Raw genomic sequence first — 19379 nt, forward strand, 5'->3', positions numbered from 1 at the left:
AAGAAAGGCCATTGGATTTCATATTGAGGAACAAAGTTCACCTTGAAGTTTAGATCACCTGAGAAACATAAAAGTAATAAATCTACTTTTCATAGAAATAGACTAAATATGTGGTGTGGATACATGATGTCACATACTCCGCTGTACTTCGAAGTTGGTAATGGCCTCATATCCAAAGCAGAAGCCAGCCAAGGAGTCCTCTTACTCTCTGGAAGAAGGAAAGCATTAGTACCTTTGTCTGCAGACAAGCAGGCTATATTTCTGCTGAACCAAGGTAACGAAAGCTTTACATCAAATAAATGCCCATCAAGAAGTGCTAACTGCTCATGTAAGACATCTGCAACATCTCAAGTTAAGATCTTGGTTGCTGAAATAATTTTCTGACTTTTAGCATGTGATTTGCTCTTTGATTTAAAAATGAATAAACTAGTTAAGCTAAGGGATCAAAAGGAGCAGAAGTCCTACCATATTTCTTATAAATACAAACAAAAACTTGTTTCTGTGCCAGAAATTAGGCAGACGACTAGCAGGTTGAAGATTAACTGAAGAATACTCAGTCCTAGGGTAGGCACGTGAAGCCCAGACTGGCAGCTGTGCCTTGAAGGTGAGCAGAGCTCAGCACCTCCCTGGACTCCTGCCAGACTGTGATTCACTGGCCCCCCCAAGAAGCTATCTAATCCTACCTTACCTTGGTAGCACAGATCTAAGATAAGCCTACTTAACCCTTCCTTGCTTTCAGGCAGAGAAACCTAGTGATAGCAGTACTTTTCCAGTTCTGGAAATGAAAGCCCAGGTAATAAGGATATCTGATCTACAACTTGCTTGCTAGACAGTAAAACTTGTGGATATTAGATACAAAAGCAGTAGACTTATTTCTTAGTTTTTTTTTTTCCTCTGATGGCACAGAAGAGGTATTGAAGTTACCTAATATGTTGTTTTAGAAACTGAGACATCAGGGGCGCCTGGGTGGCTCAGTGGTTTGGGCTGCTGCCTTCGGCTCGGGTCATGATCTCAGGGTCCTGGGATCGAGCCCCGCATCGGGCTCCCTGCTCCGCAGGAAGTCTGCTTCCCCCCCCCCCTCTCTCTCTCTCTGCCTGCCTCTCTGCCTACTTGTGATCTCTGTCTGTCAAATAAATAAATAAAATCTTTAAAAAAAAAAAAAAAAAAAGAAACAGACATCAGAATATAGGCCATGTTGCTGAAATTTGTGGACAGGGTGTTCTTCACTTAGTTGAAGCATTCATTAGACTCTAAGAGTATAATGCAGCCCTAGGACCCTCCAAAGGGAGCAGTCTGCATCGTGGTGAACAAGATGGTCAAGAAGGGTTCGATAAATGAAGATTCACTCCCCATGGCTGGGATTCCGTGATTTGGTGAAGTGCTTGGTTGGTTCATCTGTTAAGAGAGAAATGAACCATACATCTGATTCCAGCAACAAAACACTAATAACTAACTGTTATTGATTCTCTCCCCTATAGCTGGAATTGGGTACTGATATTTTTGAAAATATTGCCTGTTTGATGTATGACACCCTGGACTGGAAAAGGCAGCACCAACACTATTTGGAAAGCATGCAGCTTATCAATATCCCACAAGTGGTTAATGAGAAACCTATCTTGGAGGCCACATCAATTACTGAGGTAGGCACACTCTGCAATGACTTCAGTGGGCTGCATGACCAACTGAACAAAGTGATTTTCACATTTGTAAAACACACGAAGGAAAAAACTACATAAATACTTGTAGAAAGGAAATACTCCCTGCTGGAATTTAAGTGGTGAGGGTGGGAACAGGGAGAGGCCACCAGTCACAGCATTAAGAGACACCCAAGTGGTCCTTTAGGGGGCTCTATGAAGCCCCCTAACTATTTGCCATATGGAGAGCTGATGCTGGAAGCCACTTTCAGCCCATGACACAATAAATAACACCTGGAACAAGGGGCGGGCTATTGATAAATTAACCATGGTGTTTATTTAGCACCTACCATGTGCTCGCCTTGCACAAGGTGCTGCCAATGATGAACAAGTCTCCCCCTCCCCGTGCCCTTCATTGAGGTTAACTTTTAAAGAGGATGGCAGTCATGTCAACAGTGGTTTCAGCATAGCATGGTGAGAGGAGTCCGCTCAGGCTGCAGTAGAAACACTAAAACATGGCATCTAACCTGGCCTGGAGAGGAGCAGCGGGAGAGAGGGAGGAGTCGGGAGAGCCTCCCCCAGCAGGGTAAATGATGTGGTGAAGGCTGGGTGTGAACTGCCTACAGGAATGCCGAGTGGGCAAAGGGTCAGAAGGACAGCCTCAAGAAACGGGCAAAGATGACATACACAGGCATGCGGTCAAAGGAGAGAAGTGCTAGGGCACAAGCCAGGACTACAGGATCAGTCTGTGCTCCAGGCGGTAGTACAAAATGAAGAAAAACAACACTGGAGAACGGAAGCAGATGTGCTTTGGTGCTGCGTTAAAGAGTTTGGGTTGTACCTGGAAAGTGATGGGGAACCACTGAAGGACTCGAAGAGGGGGAATGGTGGGATTCTGAGTCACCCAGGGACCAGTGCCCCATTTCCCCATCCCTTTCCTGGCAATTGCTCAATGGACTCTGTTAGGGGAAACTAAAAACTGTCTATACCCATTAATTTCTTCCCTTTGTCAGACAAAACCCTTTTGTTTGTTCCTAATATTAGCCAATGATTTTGTGGTGTGAACATCATACAGTCTCAGAATCCTGTCAGACCCCGTCATACCAGCATCTGACGAAAGCATCGCTCAGCTGAATATCTCAGTCGTCTCTTTTGAATTCTTCTACTTTTAGGCACCACAACCTGTTGCTCCAACCCCAGGCAAGAAGAAAGCACAGAATGAGGAACCACAAGCGCCCCCATCAGGCAAGTATGAAACCCGAAGACCAACACCGAGAGCTGGTGCGTCAAGGACTACTGACTGTCCTCCAACTTGCCTTCAGACATCCCTCTACCTACACATCCCACTTTTTAGTGCACAGTGACATTTTGAATTTGTGGATAAAGTTTTGGTGGAAGAAATGGAGAACACATCTTAACTGAGCAGTGATATATTGTATATTTTACAGTGACTTTTGTCTTAACAACTGAAGTAGACATGAGATATTACAATGACTTGCTGAATCAGATTCCAGAAGAATTCATCTCTGTGCCCCTGATACTGCACTGTATGCTGGAACAGGTAGGTGGGTACATGCCGTGGTGCCTTTCCCAGCTGGGTAACCTTGAATTCGTCATTTCATCTCTCTTTGCTTTTGGTGTTACCTATTTTAAACTACACACAAAATCCCTGAGTGTATTTTCCTTTACAAAGATTATAGAATACTTCAAGTAAAACCAAAGTTTACTTTGATCATTTACTTTAATCCTCTTTCTTTTGCTATGCTCTCTTTCTTTTGCTACTGCTCTCATATTCCCTGAAGTTTCGGGAGATGTATCTATCCTTTAAACTATCCGTGTCTAGTGTCATTTTAATGGACAAGAAAGAGGAGGTAGACAAGCGGATGGGTGGTTAATAGTCTTTTTCTTTAAAATTTCCTTGTCTATAGCCATACCACTCTGAACGTGCCCGATCTCATCTGATAAAATTTCCTTTATGGTTGTAGGTTTAATCAGATTTTTCTCTTTCTGATGTCAATTTTAGTCATTAGTATTTTTTAATAAATATGGCCATTTTATTTGTGTTTTCAATATCATATAAAGTTCTTTATTCACTTACTTGCCTTTTTAAATTTGTTTGGCATCTAATTATGCTCCTTCTCTATGACTAATATTACTTATTTGTCCCCTCTCTCTTCTTGATCATGGCTGTCAATGGTACATCTACTGTATCAGTCTTTTCAAAGAACTAGCATTATGCTTCATTGATCAACACTTTCTACTTTATGTTTAACTAATTTTCTCATTTATCTTTATTATTTCCTTCTTTCTGATTTCTTTGAGTTCATTTTGCATTTTATTTGAATTCAGAAGCTTACCTCATTTACTTTCAGGCTTTTTGCTTAAGGCTATACATTTCCTTTTGAATATTTCTTTGGCTGCATCCTGATGCTTTCAGTCTATTCAGTTCTAAATCTTTTATTTTTATTTCTATTGTTTATTGTCAGTTCCTAGTTTTATTGCATTATGGTCAGTAAACATGGTCTTCATAAATTTATTGAACTTTCCATGGGACCTGAGGTATGTGGTCAATTCTCATGAGTTTTCTGGATGTGTTTGAGAAGAGTTGTTATAAACTAATTCATTTAATCCTTAGGACAACACTATGATGCAGAAACTATTTTTGCCCCCTCTTTTAAAAATAAGGAAAATGAGGCATAAAAAGATTAAGTAACTTGTCCGAGTAGTGAGTGTCAGAAACTGCCTTAGAACCTAGTCAGTCTTAAGTGAAAAAGTATTTCGAAGGCATTGCTTTTTTGTCTTCTTTCTTCTAATGTTGCTGAGAAATCTCATGTCAATCTGACACTTTTATCTTTGCAGATAATCTGTTTTTTTTCTTTCTGGAAGCTATTAGAATTTTCTCTTTATAATTCATAACACAAGGCTATGTCCAGGTAGGGCTTTGTTTTATCATTGTCACTAGCAATCTAAAGGATTATAATCTGGTTTCCGATTACATTCTGAATAAAATCAAAATTCCTTACATTGGAGGACCCTAAAAATATGGGTCTGGGCTGATCTGTCAATCTATCATCTCATCTCCTGCCCCCCTCAATACACACACACACACACACACACAAAATACACACTTACTACTCTTCATCTACACAGGCTTTCTGGGTTTTCCTCAACTACACTACTTAATTCCACTGTAGCTTTTTACTCCAACTTCTTTTCCTAGAAAAAATTTCATGTCTGCCTGGAGGATACTCCTTTTCATTCAGTGCCCAATGGAAATGGTATTCCTTAGCCTTTCTCCCACCTGATCCAAAGGAAACCCTTGACAACCCAGAGTTTTCTTTACCATATCACTTGGTTTTATTTTCTTATCAACAACCACTCCTCTTTTTTTTGTTTTTAAGATTTTATTTATTTATTTGACAGAGAGAAATCACAAGTAGATGGAGAGGCAGGCAGAGAGAGAGAGAGGGAAGCAGGCTCCCTGCTGAGCAGAGAGCCCGATGCGGGACTCGATCCCAGGACCCTGAGATCATGACCTGAGCCGAAGGCAGCGGCTTAACCCACTGAGCCACCCAGGCGCCCAACCACCACTCCTCTTAAAATAATTTATTTGCTTTGTGTCTTACCTTCCCCTTCTCATTAGAATAGAAGCTCCATGCAAGTAGGGACGTAATCCTAAACTTTTCACTGCAGTATGCCCAGCACACCATAACCACATGTAACCCACCGCAGACACTGAAGCTGTATTTGCTGAATTAAACATAGTCTCAAACATTATTTTTTTTCTGTTGATTTATCCTTTTATTAGATGGATGGTGGAACTTCTGGTTTTTCCTCCTTGTCTTTTACATTTTCTATCAATTTTATCTTTTGGGGAATTTCAGCTTAACTCCCAATTAATCCATTCTTCTCTGGAGTCCAGTCTGCTAGTGAAGTTTTTTCTCAAAAATAGATTGTATTTATTTTATAAATTCTCCAATTTCTTTTTACAACTGCCTGTCATTGTCCTTATTGCATGAATATAACATATTCCTTATGTCTCTGAATTTTCAAATGTTTGTTTTAAAGTCCTGTTCAGACTCTATCATCATTTTTACCTTCACTATACATTTTTATGTCTGCTTTAGTTTTCTAACTGATTAGATAAGCACACTCACAGTTACCTTTCATTATCACATAAGGTTTTGAGGAGGCCAGTAGTTTTATTATATCAATAAATTCATAAAAGCTGAAAAGTCCTGTAGAGCTTGTGGTATCATTTTATCTTGGTCTTTACTATTTTATTCAACTCAATTCAAAGCAACAAATGCTTATTAATCACCTGCTGTATTACAACCATCAGCTGGTAACCTTATTGCCTGACCCATAGAAGGCAAATCGATAGTAGATCATGTTGATTGAAAAAATGCTTAATAATGGGAAGGAAAAAAATTAAAATATAAGGGGAATTAGATAGGTTTTTTTTTTTCAAGACAGGCTATTAGAGTTTGACATTTCAGAGGTAGAACAGTTTTGAGTGGTCTTTTGTGATTGGAGTGGGTCCAAGAGATGATCGGAGATAGTGGAGATATGAGTGGCTCTTTTGAAAGTAAGGAGTTGACAAAGGGTAAAGTATGGGAGACTCTTTTGTTAGCCATCTATAGAAGTAGTTTTCAATAGCAGCTGATTTTTCCTCCCAGGAAAAATCAGGGTATATTTTTGCTTGACACAATTGGAGGGGAGATGCTGGCATGAAATGGTTTGAGGTCAGGGATACTGCTAAAGATTCTCCATTGCACAGAAAAGAACCCACAACATATAACTGTCTAATTCAAAATGTCTTAAGTTCTAAGGTTGAGAACCCCTGTAAAAGGATATGAAATCACAGAGAATGATTGCAGGACTTGAAGTGAAGAGAAAAGCTATAAATTAGGTGTCTACCTTGATTACATTTCAACTTCTTTTGTTTGCCAGGTAAAATTGAACAAGCCATGTAATCTTTCTAGACCTCTGTTTCCCCATATAAAGGAGACTTATTTCCCCTTACTGATCTCACCATCTATCACTCCCTTGAAGAAAGAATGAGGACTTGACCTGAACCCCACTCAGTAGCCTTGGACTTGCACCAGTCACTAACTTCAGTCACCCTAACTCTTCCCCTGTAAAATTAAGATAATATCTACACCATAATGTTGCTCTACTGCTTAAATGAGGTAATGTATTAAAAGATGCCTCATACAGTGCTTGGCATATGATAGGCACTTAATAAATACTTACTGAATCCAAAGGTACAAGTGGTTTCCAGTGCTTTAAGAGAAAGAGCAAATCAGTAAGAAAAAAAAAATTTATCATATTGGTATTTTGATTTCTGTTATAATGAATTTTCCTGTTGACCATTTGTGTTTTGTGTTATCTATTCTAATTTACACATTAAAATTATATCTACTTTAATGGATGCATTGTAAACATATCCTTTTTTATTTTGATAATCACTGCCACTTTATGTAATCATTGGATGTTATTGGTAGAAACCGCCTTGTTTTTAGTAAGAGCAATGGAAATCCATGAGTACCAGTAAGTATTTATTTAGTATTTAGCTGACCACTAAACTGACTCTCTCACCTGCTTATTTGAACAGGTTGTGGCAACTGAAGAAGACCTTGTCCCGCCCAGTCTGGCGCAGCCTCCTCCAAGAGCAGATGGGCTGGACCACAGAATTGCAGCTCACATTGTGTCCATCCTGCCCTCTCTCTGTCTCACAGAGAGGGAGAAAAAGGTCAGATGGCATGAGATATCCAAAGAGCTTGCATGCTTTGAAAAAGTATGGATTCTCTTTTTAAGTCACTATATTTCAATTTGAATAGAATCTCCATGAAATATTCTTATCTGAAGAAGAAAATGAAAGCAAAGCGGTGCCCAAAGGTCCTCTCCTATTGGACTATCATGATGCACATGCCCACAAGAAGTATGCTCTAAAGGTAATAATAATTGGGCCACCCCAAGGAGAAGTGATCCAAGAAAGCCCATTTGTAATTATCCATTGAAGAAATTATGGTTAGATAGTTTTACCTTTGGCATTAAAAATAATATTCAAAATGGATCCCTGCTTTCAAAGTGAGACCTCAGGAAATAGAGGTGTATGCGGGAGCAAAGAAAACTTGTCTAATTATAGAGGTCCAGTTAACTGTTTAATTGATTGTCAGTGCACCAAATTTGCATTAACATCTTATAGTTATTTGCTTTCTATATCCACCAATGTGAAAAACTAGTGGAGGCCAAAGAGGGATCTCAGAAGGGAGAGATGAATATATATGAAACTTTGGCAGTTTGTCATAGCTAATGAAGAATCTATCATTTCTGTGCACAGGGGACACCCCTGGCAAAGTGAGAACGAGCTTTTTTGACCTTCAGCAAAATACCAACAGTTTGTCTTCCCCAATTACCATTGATTTCCCCTGTTTCCAAATAATGAGAGTGAAGGTATCAGGTTTTGCCTTCTCCATATGCATTAGGCACTTGACAGCTTACTCTAATGTCTTCTGTCATGTTGCTCTTTTTCATCAGGACCAAAAGAATTTTGACCCAGTTCAAATTGAGCAGGAGATGCAGTCCAAGTTGCCACTGTGGGAATTCCTTAAATTCCCTCTGCCCCCACCATGGAACAGCACTAAACGTCTAGCTACAATTCATGAGCTCATGCACTTCTGTACGAATGGTGAGTACATTTTTTGCCTTGGCTTAAACTCACTCATTTATGGTCACATGTGCTTCTTAAGATGACACCCCTATTTGTAAAAAGTATTTTGATTATTGAAAGAGCTTTCAGAAGCTGAGGTGGGTATTTTGATTCTCTCATCTTGAGTAACATCATTAGCAATATTATGACAACTATTATGCATAACAGCCTTCAATTTAATGCACTGAGTTTTCTTTTCCACTGTGTTTCCATGATGAGCATAATCTGCTTCTTCCTTTCTTCTCCCTGCTCCCCACCCCCACATCCCTTCCTTGACATCATTGCAGAAACCATGGTGATCCCTATTCCAGGTAAGAACACAGAGTAAAAAGCCCCTGGCCATGTGGTGCCAAGGGTGTGTTGATTCAAGTTCACCTCTTCTCACAGAAGGGGTCATTTTCTGCTGTTTCTTTTTTTTTAAGCAATTTTTTTAAAAATTATGTTATGTTAGTCACCAAATAGTATGTCATTAGTTTTTGTTTGTCCTGGAAGCTTTTAATTTCTCCTATATTCAATGATAGCCTAGCTGGATGTAGTATTCTTGGCTGTATACTTTTCTTGTTTAGTGCTCTGAATATATCATGCCAGTCCTTTCTATCCTGTTAGGTCTCTGTGGATAGGTCTGCTACCAATCTAATATTTCTACCACTGTAGGCTCCAGACCTCTTATCCCAAGCTGCTTTCAGGATTTTCTCTTTGTCTCTGATACTTGTAAGTTTTACTATTAGATGATGGGGTATGGACCTATTTTATTGATTTTGAAGGGGGGTTCTCTGTGCCTCCTGGATTTTGATGCTTGTTCCCTTCACCAAATTAGGGAAATCGTCTGCTGTAATTTGGTCCAATATACCTTCTTCCCTTCCCTCTCTTTCTTCTTCTTCTGAGATCCCAATGATTCTAATATTGTTTCATCTTATGGTATCACTTATCTCTCAGATTCTCCCCTCATGGTCCAGTAGCTGTCTGTCTCTCTTTTTCTCAACTTCTTTATTCTTCATCACTTGGTCTTCTGTATCACTAATTCTCTCCTCTGCCTCATTTATTCTAGCAGGAACAGCCTCCATTTTTTATTGCACCTCATTAATAGCTTTTTAAATTTCAAATTGGTTAGATTTTAATTCTTTTAGTTCTCCAGAAAGGGATTCTCTAGTATCTTCTATGCTTTTTTCAAGCCCAGCTAGGATCTTGATAATCATCCTTCTGAGCTCTAGTTCTGACATCTTACTAATTGTCCATATTGATTAGGTCCCTAGCCATTGGTATTGCCTCTTGTTCTTTTTTTTTTTTTTTTTAAGGTGAGTTTTTCTGCCTTGTAGTTTGTCCAGAGAAGAATAGATAAATGAGAGAACAAAATGCTAAAAGGGTTAACAACAACCCTGGGAAAATATACACTCACCAAATCAGAAGAGACCCGAAATGGGGGAGAAAAGAAAGGGGGGGGGGGATATATATATATACACACACATGTACACACATATATAAAAATAAGGGTAAACATGATCAAGGGATGGAACATGACTGTAAAGATGAAAACTTAAAAAGATTCTTAAAAAGGAATTGATAAGATAAGCAGTTGGTTGAAAAAAGAAAAAAGAGACAATGTGATCAGGCTGGAGACTAGAACAAAGCCATATGCTAGATTTAGGGTATATTTTGGTCTGTTAGTAGAGACTATATCCCAAAATTTTAAAGAAAGGAAAACTTACATGTATACAGAAAATTAGTTTAAATACAATGAAGGGATAGACTATCACTATAACAATGAATATTTTAAAAGATTTTTTTAAAGGTATTGATAAGATAAAATAGTTAAATGACATTAAAATACGAAAGGGGAAAAATTTAAAAAGAATAGAGTAAGAAAAAAATGAAATTTAAAAAAAATTAACTTTGAAAAACTAAAGAATCATGGGGGGAAAGCCACGAATTCTATATGCTGTGTTCCTGTAGCTCTGGAATTCCACTGTTCTCATTAATCGGTGAACTTGGTCTTGGCTGGTGGTTCTTGCTGAACTTCTGGGGAAGGGACCTGTTGCAGTGATTCTCAAATGTCTTTGCCTGAGGCAGAATTGCACCACTCTTGCCAGGGGCCAGGCTAAGTAATCTGCTTGGGTTCCCTCTCGGGGCTGTTGTTCCCTGAACGCTTTCCGTAGAGCTTTGGAGAATGGGAATGAAGATGGCGGCCTCCCAATCTCCAACCCAGAGGAGCCGAGAGCTCGGGGCTCCAATCCTCAGTGCACCCTCAGAGAAAAGCATTCAATCCCTCCTGGCTCCCTGGTCTCTGGCTGCGCTCTGAACTCACCCAGCTTGTGACAGAGCGTTTCTATCTCTGGCGCATGGGCCGGTTTGGAGTCTCCAAACTCAGCTGATTCCTTCAGCATGCTCCCATGCTACTCCTCCCCACGGAGGAAAGTGAGTCTTCCTGAATCTGCCGCTTGTGGGGTCCCTACTGAAAGAGCAGTAGCCCAGCTGTGCCTTGGATCACGGTTTAAGGTAACCGTGAGCTGAGAGCCCCCTCCTCAGCTCTGTCTCTGTAGCTGGCTTCCCTGCTCAGATACCTGGGAGCTCTGACACACTTAGGCACCCCCAGTGTTTCTGCAGGTCCTGAGACCACACTGTCCCTGCAAGGGCTCCATCTGCCACTTTGCCTCTGGAACAATGTCCCTCAGTGGGACAGACTTCTAAAAGTTTCGATTTTGTGCTCTGCTGCTCTACCGCTTGCCAGAAGCCAGTCCCTCCCCCACGGCCTCTCTTTCCATATATAGCCTCGGATTCACTTTTCTGCATGTCCTACCTTCCAGAAAGTGGTCGCTTGTCTGTTCCTAGAATTGGTGTTCTTTTCTCTTCAATCTCCAGTTGAGTTTGTAGGTGTTGAGAATGGTTTGATTACTATATAACTGAATTCCTGGGACCAGATGAAATTCAGGTCTCCTACTCCTCCACCAACTTGCTCCTACCCTCGTCATTAGCTTTTGACATAGCGTTCCATGGGCCATTGTTTCCATATAACACCCAATGCTCCATGTAATACATACCCTCCTTAATACCCATCACCTGGCTCACACACACCCCTGACCTCCTCCCCTCTAAAACCCAGTTTAATGAGGACTGAGGAAAGAGAGGTAATTTTGAGAATCTAAAATCAGCTTCTCATTGCAGAGTTCACTGAGATTTTAGAAACAGTCATTTCCTTCAAAAACTGTATTTTCAGAGGTACCTGGGTGGCTTAGTCAGTTAAGTGTCTGACTTAGGCTGAGATCATGATCTGGGGGTCCTGGGATTGAACCCTGCATAGGTCTCTCTGCTCAGTGGGGAGTCTGCCCCTCCCCCTGCTTATGCTCTCTCTTTCTCCTTCTCTCTCAAATAAATAAAATCTTAAAAAAAAAAAAACCAACTTTATTTCCACTTGAGGCAATCCGCAGATACATTCCTACTTATAAGAGGGAATATGAAATTATAGATATCTTTATTTGACAAGAAAGCATTTGCCCTAAGAAAGAGAAAAGCACCTCGTTTCCTTTCTCACTCTAAGCAAATCATGAAATACTTTATTCATGATTTCCTCTTTGATATTTAAGTAGGCAAAATGGTAAAGGAACAACAAAATCTTTTGAATACATACCATTACCTCATGGAAAAGCAGGGTGGAGCCTACCTACCTGGGTGTGTGGAGAACTTTGTTTACATAACCACCCGGTTCTGGTGTTCCTGAGAATGTCTGTCCCTTGCCTATATCCTGCCGCACTCCGCCTCTCCTTCTGTCTGTGGTATGACTCCACGCTCTCTCCAATTTGTTCTAAACACAGCAACAGGATTCTTGTCTCTGTTGCTACTGCTGCCACGTCACACATATCCTGCTTATGTGTTCCTTCCAAAACCCTTGCTCCTCCTCTTCTCTCCTCTTCTCACCTATCAACACTTCAAACCTAACAGATCCAAAACTAAGCTCTTGACTTCCCAAAATTTGTCCCTTCACAGTCAGTCCTCCTTATTTCAGTAAATGGCAGCCATTCTCTTCCCAAACCTTGGAGTCATCCCTGATTCATTTTTGTTTCTTTTGCTCCATAACCAGCCCCCCCCCACATCCCTCACTGCCATGGCATCCCAGGCCCCCATCACCTCTCACTTGGACCATTTCAGAAGCTTTCCAGTTGGTTAACAGGCTTTCACCTTTTCACCCAGTTTTTTCTTCATGCAATTACTGGAATCATCCTTTCAAAATGTTAGTATACAATATACCCTTTTAATACAGAATTCTCTAATGGACACCCATGTCACTCAAAGAATAATCTAAACTGTTCTACCACCCACTTTTTGAGCTCATCACCTGTCAAGCACTCATCATTCCACTCCACTGGATCTACACTGGCCGTCCTGTGATTCCTTGAACCTGTTGGTCAGTCCCTTGCCTCAGGACCTTTGCACTTGCTATTTCACCTGCCTCCATCCCTTTTCTTCCAGATATTCACAGGACTTGCCCTCCAACTTCCTTCACATTTTTGCTTAATTGTTCAGAGGGTTTTTCTCTGACTACCTTATATAAAAAAGAAGCCCCTCCCTAACCACTACCACTTTTTACCCCTTCATCTGGCTTTATCCTTCTTATCATCTCTGATATGGCATACACTTATCTGTTTGCCCTCTTTCCAGCCACCAGAATGGATACTCTAGAAGATCCAGGGTTCACTGCTAACTCCACTGCTGTGGTCCCAGCTTTTACTATAATCCTTAACAATTAATACGTGCTCAAAAGATGTTTGCAAAATGAATGACTGAGCAAACTTTCCTTAATTCTTAATTCTTAATTCTGTAACTTTTACCTTTTCCCTATCTCCCTTCTGTATTTCCTCATGTATTTTTTCCTCAAAAGAACCCTCCCTATGTCCTCATTTCTATTGGAGAAAAAGTGGACGTTACCCCAGAATCATTGATCTGCCACAATCATTTTACTTTTCCTCATGGAATCCTGTGATTATTTTTAATACCTACCTCCCACCCCTCTACCTTGAACTTCTAAAACACAAGAAGCAAATCCTTTCTTTGAATTTCAGAGATCTATGACAAAGCCTGATATATAGAAAACAAAAACAAGTGAGCAAGCGGGGGGGGGGGGGTATGGGTGAAAGGACAAAAAATGCTGTAAGAGAATAAATGCACAAATGAATAGGGCCAGTTGAAAGCTGATAACCTTTGAAGAGCAATTATGGAAAGCACTACACCAGTTCAAGTGGGAGAAAAGAGGCCTTTTCTGAACCCTAAGGAACAATAGAACCTACTGAATATAACAGTGCATATCAGACACAAGTAATTTTTTTTTTTACTTCAAATTAAACAGCAGTAAAGGTGCTTTTGCTTAGAAATGATCAGGTTTTTTTAAATTTTATTTATTTATCTTACATACAGAGATCACAAGTAGGCAGAGAGGCAGAGAGAGAGGAGGAAGCAGGCTCCCTGCTGAGCAGAGGGCCCGATGTGGGGCTCGATCCCAGGACCCTGGGATCATGACCTGAGCCGAAGGCAGAGGCTTTAACCCACCGAGCCACCCAGGCGCCCCAGAAATGATCAGTTTTAAACATATTCAACAAATATGGTACCCTGAAGAGTCCATGTGAATTAATATTAACACACCTAATATTGATTAAGCTATGAAGCAATTTGTGAGCATTTTCTTGATAGATTATATCTTGATTGTGCAGCTTTCTTATTATTAGGTACTATCCATATTTGTTGCAAAATTGCAGAGCCTATGTTTAAAGTCAGGTCAACACCCAGCATGACATGACTCCCTTGTGATTGCAGTGGACAGACCCCCTGAGGGCCCCTCTGTCAGCCCTGTACCATGTGGTAATAAGAGCATTCCTAGCAGCACAGTTCCTGCTTTCTTACAGAAGCCTTGAGCTGGACTGAAGTAGAACGAGCCTTCAAAGTGTTTACTTTTGAGAGCCTGAAACTCTCTGAGGTTAATGAAGAAGGAAAGCTAATGCCTTCTGAGATGATGTATGGGACAGCTTCTGAGATGTTCAATATACCATGGGACAACCCTGCGAGATTTGCTAAACAGATCAGGCAGCAATACATCATGAAAATGAATGCGCAAGAGGCCGAACACCAAACAGGTACAATACATGGAGGGAATCAAAGGAATTCTTATGTTTTATGACTGTCAGTTTTTCTAGCATTGTATCTAACAGATTCTCTTTAAACTGGCTAGATACTGAAACTAAAGACAGAATTTTATTTGTGGATCAGAATTGGTCAACATCTGTGCAAGAGGATGAGATCACTAAAGAACCTTCAGATGCTCCTCAGTCTGATTCTAACAACATGAAGCATTCTGACCCAAACAGTAAGGAACCCATAGACCCTGGTAATATACAGCTGTCAGAGAAGGAGATCAGCCTGAAGGCTCAGGTCCAGTCTGGGCCTTCAGGTGAGTAAACGTGTGTGTGTGTGTGTTGTGTGAGTGTGTGTGCACAATGATAAGATGCATTAACCCCCCAAAATGATTCAGGGAACATTATCTAAATTTAAATGCCTCCCTATTTCAACTGAAATACTGTTTAATATCTAAGTTAAAATTAAACTTTGCTACTGAGTCTTACTTAGTTCTTATTTTAACCCTTGTTTTTAAAACTATCGTAAGGCCTGTTAGTCTGCTTTAACCCTAGTAAATATAGTAAGGTGAACATAAATAAAACTTTTATTATCAATATTTCATAGGGTTATTATGCTTATATGAAAAAAAAATTAGAAATGAATACACTTTTTAAAAGAAAACAAAAAATAAATTAGCTAAACATAGATCTCAAGTTGTTAGATAAAGATGAGCAAAATAAATCCAAATAAAGTAAAGGGGAAAAAAAGTAAGAGTAAATTATTGACAGAAAAAAATATAGATGTGTGGGTGCCTAGGTGGCTCAGTTGGTTAAGCATTTGCAATTAGTGAACTGACCACACAGAGCTTGATACAAAATAAATGCTCAATGAAGAACAAGGATTCCCTTTCTCTCTTCTTTATAGCTCAGGTAATCACTCTTACTCTAGAATATATCATCATAAATATTGTTATATTAGGAGGTATAGAAGTATAGGAGACTATTAGGCTAAATTTATTGAGCTATCTTATGCACAACTGTCAGATTAATTACCTAAAATCCAGTGTTCGTTTCCTGCTTACAACCTTCAGTGGCTCCTACTAACAGAACCGTCTCTTTGGCCTGCTATACATGCTTCTCCAGTAGGACCAAAATACTTTTCCAAAATCCTTCCGCTTTCCCTTTTGCTCACTCATCCCATGCTCTAGCCAAACAGAATTGGGCTCTATTTCCTCTACACGGTCTGCTATTTTCATTCTCTGTGGCTTTTCTCCACAATACCCTCCACCTAGAATTCTCTCTCTTTGTCTCTCTCTCTCTCTTTTTTTTTTTTTGTAGAGTTCTCTTTTTTATTACAATTAGATTTCAGTAGCACTTCCATGAAGCTTTGTTAGATGTGTCCATCTCGAAATGGATCCCTTAGCATTCCCACGGTCATAATTAATCTGTGCTTCCTTTAGGGCATTAGTTAGGATTTCCTACTACTTATTATAATTATTCATATGCCTATATTAAGTTTCCATAATATTAGAGCTTCTTAGAGGTCACAGGTATGCATATCTTAAAAATATTAATGGTATGCTGGACCACAGAACAAGTGTCAGCAAATTTTTACAGGATCAAAGTACAAAGTACATTCTCTATACAAAGATCAGAATACATTCTCATACCACAGTGAAATTATGGTGGACATTATTATGAAAAATAATGAGAAAATACTCAAATACTCAGAGAGAAAAGTCACAATAGAAATTAAGAAATATTTCAAGCTGAATGGTAATGAAAATACTGAATATCAAAATTTCTATAATGTAACTAAAGCAAAGGATACTCAGAAAGAAGCTCACAGCTTTAAATGAATACACTTTTTAAAAGAAAGCAAAAAATAAATTAGCTAAACATAGACCTCAAGTTCTTAGATAAAGATGAGCAAAATACATCCAAATAAAGTAAAAGGGAAAAAAAATAAGAGTAAATTATTGACAGAAAAAAATATAGATGTGTGGGTGCCTAGGTGGCTCAGTTGGTTAAGCATCTGCCTTTGACTCAGGTCATGATCCCAGGGTCCTGGGGTCCAGTCCCACATCAGACTCCTTGCTCAGTGGGAAGCCTGCTTCTCTGCCCCTCTGCTGGCTCCTTCTCTCTTTCTTTTCCACTCTCTCAAATAAATAAATAAAATCTAAAGAGAAAAAAAAGAAAGTAAATGTAGATGTAATAAGGAAGAGCAAATACTAAAAAATTCTGGTTCTTTGAAAAGACTTTGAAAATTTGATAATTTTTTTAAAATAAAAGGCAGACCACAAAAAAGGAAGCATAAATAACCATATTAGGAATAATACCGTATCAGGAATAAAAATCATTAGGAATAAAGAAATAGACTTCCCTCTGATCCTACAGAAATGTAAAAAATAGTAGGAGGATATAAGCAACTTTATTTCACTAAATCTTAAAATAAAATGACCAAATTAGTAGAAAAGTATATCTTATCAATAGTGACTCAAGAAGAAATAGAAACATGGACAGTGTAATCATTTAATTAAATTAAATCAATAATTAAAGAGCCTCCTGAATAGGACATACCAAACCCAAATGATCTTATTTACTAGGGATTTCAAACACTCAAAAAAAGAGAAATAATTCTAATCTTAAAAATTATTTCCCGAAGTTAAAAAATGGATATCCTCCCTACTCATTCTACAAAGCTGGCAAAAACCTTATAATAACACTGTCAGGGATAGTACAACAAAAGAAAATTATAAATCAAACTCACTCATGAACATAGAGGCAAAAATCCTGAAAAAAACACAAATAAACTGATGTAGCAATGTACAGAATGGTAATAATACATCACAAGCTGCTTTTATAACAGGAATAGAGGAAAAACATACAGTATAAAAATCAATATAATCTATCAATTGACACAGAGAAAAATAATATCATCATCTTAATCGATGCAGAAAAAGCACTTGAAACTCTCTAGTAATTTATGAAGGAAATCTTAAAGCTAGCAAGAGAAGGAAAATTTCTCTACCTTATAAAGTTTATTCTTAAATTACTACAACTAACATTTTGTATCACGGTGAAAAGTTAGAAGATTTCCGTTGACACCAGGAAGATATCTACTATAAACACTTGTGTTCAATACTACGTTGGAGATGCTAGCCAACTCAGTAAGGCAAGAAAAAGAGATAAAACTGTAAGTTTTGAAAAGGGAGAAACAAAACTGTTACTATTTGTAAATATCATACATGTAGAAAAACCAAAATAATACACACAAAGATGGATTAATATGAGAGTTTAACAAGGAAGTCATGGTTAAGAAAGGACACATATAAGATGTCTGCGGTGCTGGGTCCTTTCTCGTATTCCATTACACTAAGCATTTGTAGTCTATGTACTTCTCTGTATATGTTAAAATTTATAATTTTTAAAAGTATTAAATAAGAGTAAGTGGTCTGTGGCACAAGGGAAGGGGTATTCAGTCAGTATTGCCTGAATGGTCATCTTGCCATTTCATTAGTTCAAATGATGGTGAAAGAGAAAGTCATTGATGGAGCGGAATTAGGGAAAATCTGCTTACTTATTAATAGAGCAGATAGGTGAGGGTGAGGGAGTCAGAGGAGAGGAGGAGGAAATATTTATTTAATATTGCCCTGCTATATTCCAAGCACTCTGCTAAGAAATTTTACATATATTAATAGTGTTTAATATAAACCTCAAGTCTGTAAGATGCTATTATCCTAATTCTAAAGATGAAGAGTCAAAGACTCAGAGGGATTAAGCAATTTGTTCAACTACATAGGAATGGGAAGTCAGGATTCCAACAGAAAGCTAACTCCAAACCAATGCTTCCCCCACTGTGTCTTGTGGCTTCCTCAGTTCCAGAAATTCCTTGTCTAGTGGTTTAGCCACACTCATAGTCTCTTCTTCATACTGATACTTAACCTGATTTTGTTACCAAAAGGGTCGATTCCCTATTTCTCTAAGTCCCTTATCTATTAGCCAAGCTCACAAAAATAATTAAGCCAAATAAGTCAGCCTGGGATATCATGCCTTTGGGCATCCTGTGGGAATGTAAATACATGACAAAGAAATCACCTTGTATTCATGTGGATCCAGAATAAGCCAGGAGGGAAAGAAGGCCTGTGGTTTTTTTCCCTGTATTTTGTTTTTTCTTTAGAGCAACTGATGTGCAGATTTCCTCAGGCAACTTTTGCCACCTGGTGGTGAAACCATGTAAACTGGCATTCCAGATCCTGGTGGAAAACAGATGATTAGAGCAACTCTGAATTGTCAGGGCTAAAAATGGAGAGTGTATCCTAGAGGCTGAGCAATCCTGAGAGCTGAGCCCCCATGACCTATAAGGGATCCTATATGGTGTATGTTGATCCACATCAAGTAACTCTTGCAGCCGAGGGGAGGGGACAGGAGAGGCTGTTAGGTCTCAGGGAATTTGTTGCTATTGATCTTGCATTTCCCCCTAACTCTGAGTCATATTTCTAAAGCAGCCACTTGAAATCCTTTTAAACAAAGCAGAAATTGTTCATGTATTTCCTGCACAACCATCTTAGCATCAAATACATATAAAAACCTGTTCCTGGATGTGAAGGACTGAATATTTGTGCTTTTCTTAACCAAACACGGGATTTCCATCTGAGACTGTTTTTGAACTTGACAGGGCCTATTGGATATTTATGAAAAACCTGAGAGTTGATAACCATAAGGCTCAAGGTTTAGATGTGCCCTTTTGCTTGTTGGGTGTTTTTTTAATAAAGTAACTGCTTTGCAGAGGGATCTTGTTATCTCTAAAGTAAAACAGATTAGGAAAGCTGTTTTTCAAAGGGATGAGAAAGCATCCATTTCCAGATGTGTCAAAAACTACTGAATCACACTGTCAAAGGATTATGCAGTTGAAGGCAGAATCAGAAAGAAAGA

The 19379-nt window shown here is 39.0% G+C and overlaps 1 protein-coding gene across 1 annotated transcript in view; it reads left to right on the forward strand.

Moving 5' to 3' along the window:
* SPAG17 (sperm associated antigen 17) overlaps positions 1-19379 on the forward strand; it is a 221863-nt gene that overhangs the window by 90483 nt on the left and 112001 nt on the right. The window contains exons 8-15 of the mRNA XM_082688009.1: positions 1479-1640; positions 2807-2879; positions 3083-3195; positions 7252-7389; positions 7478-7591; positions 8178-8328; positions 14238-14465; positions 14561-14779. Of these exons, the coding sequence (XP_082544135.1) occupies positions 1479-1640; positions 2807-2879; positions 3083-3195; positions 7252-7389; positions 7478-7591; positions 8178-8328; positions 14238-14465; positions 14561-14779 (1198 nt within the window). The remainder of the gene's footprint in view (positions 1-1478; positions 1641-2806; positions 2880-3082; positions 3196-7251; positions 7390-7477; positions 7592-8177; positions 8329-14237; positions 14466-14560; positions 14780-19379) is intronic.

The sequence above is a fragment of the Mustela nivalis genome (genome assembly GCF_964662115.1).
Source record: "Mustela nivalis genome assembly, chromosome: 10".
In the NCBI taxonomy this organism is placed as follows: Eukaryota; Metazoa; Chordata; class Mammalia; order Carnivora; family Mustelidae; genus Mustela; species Mustela nivalis.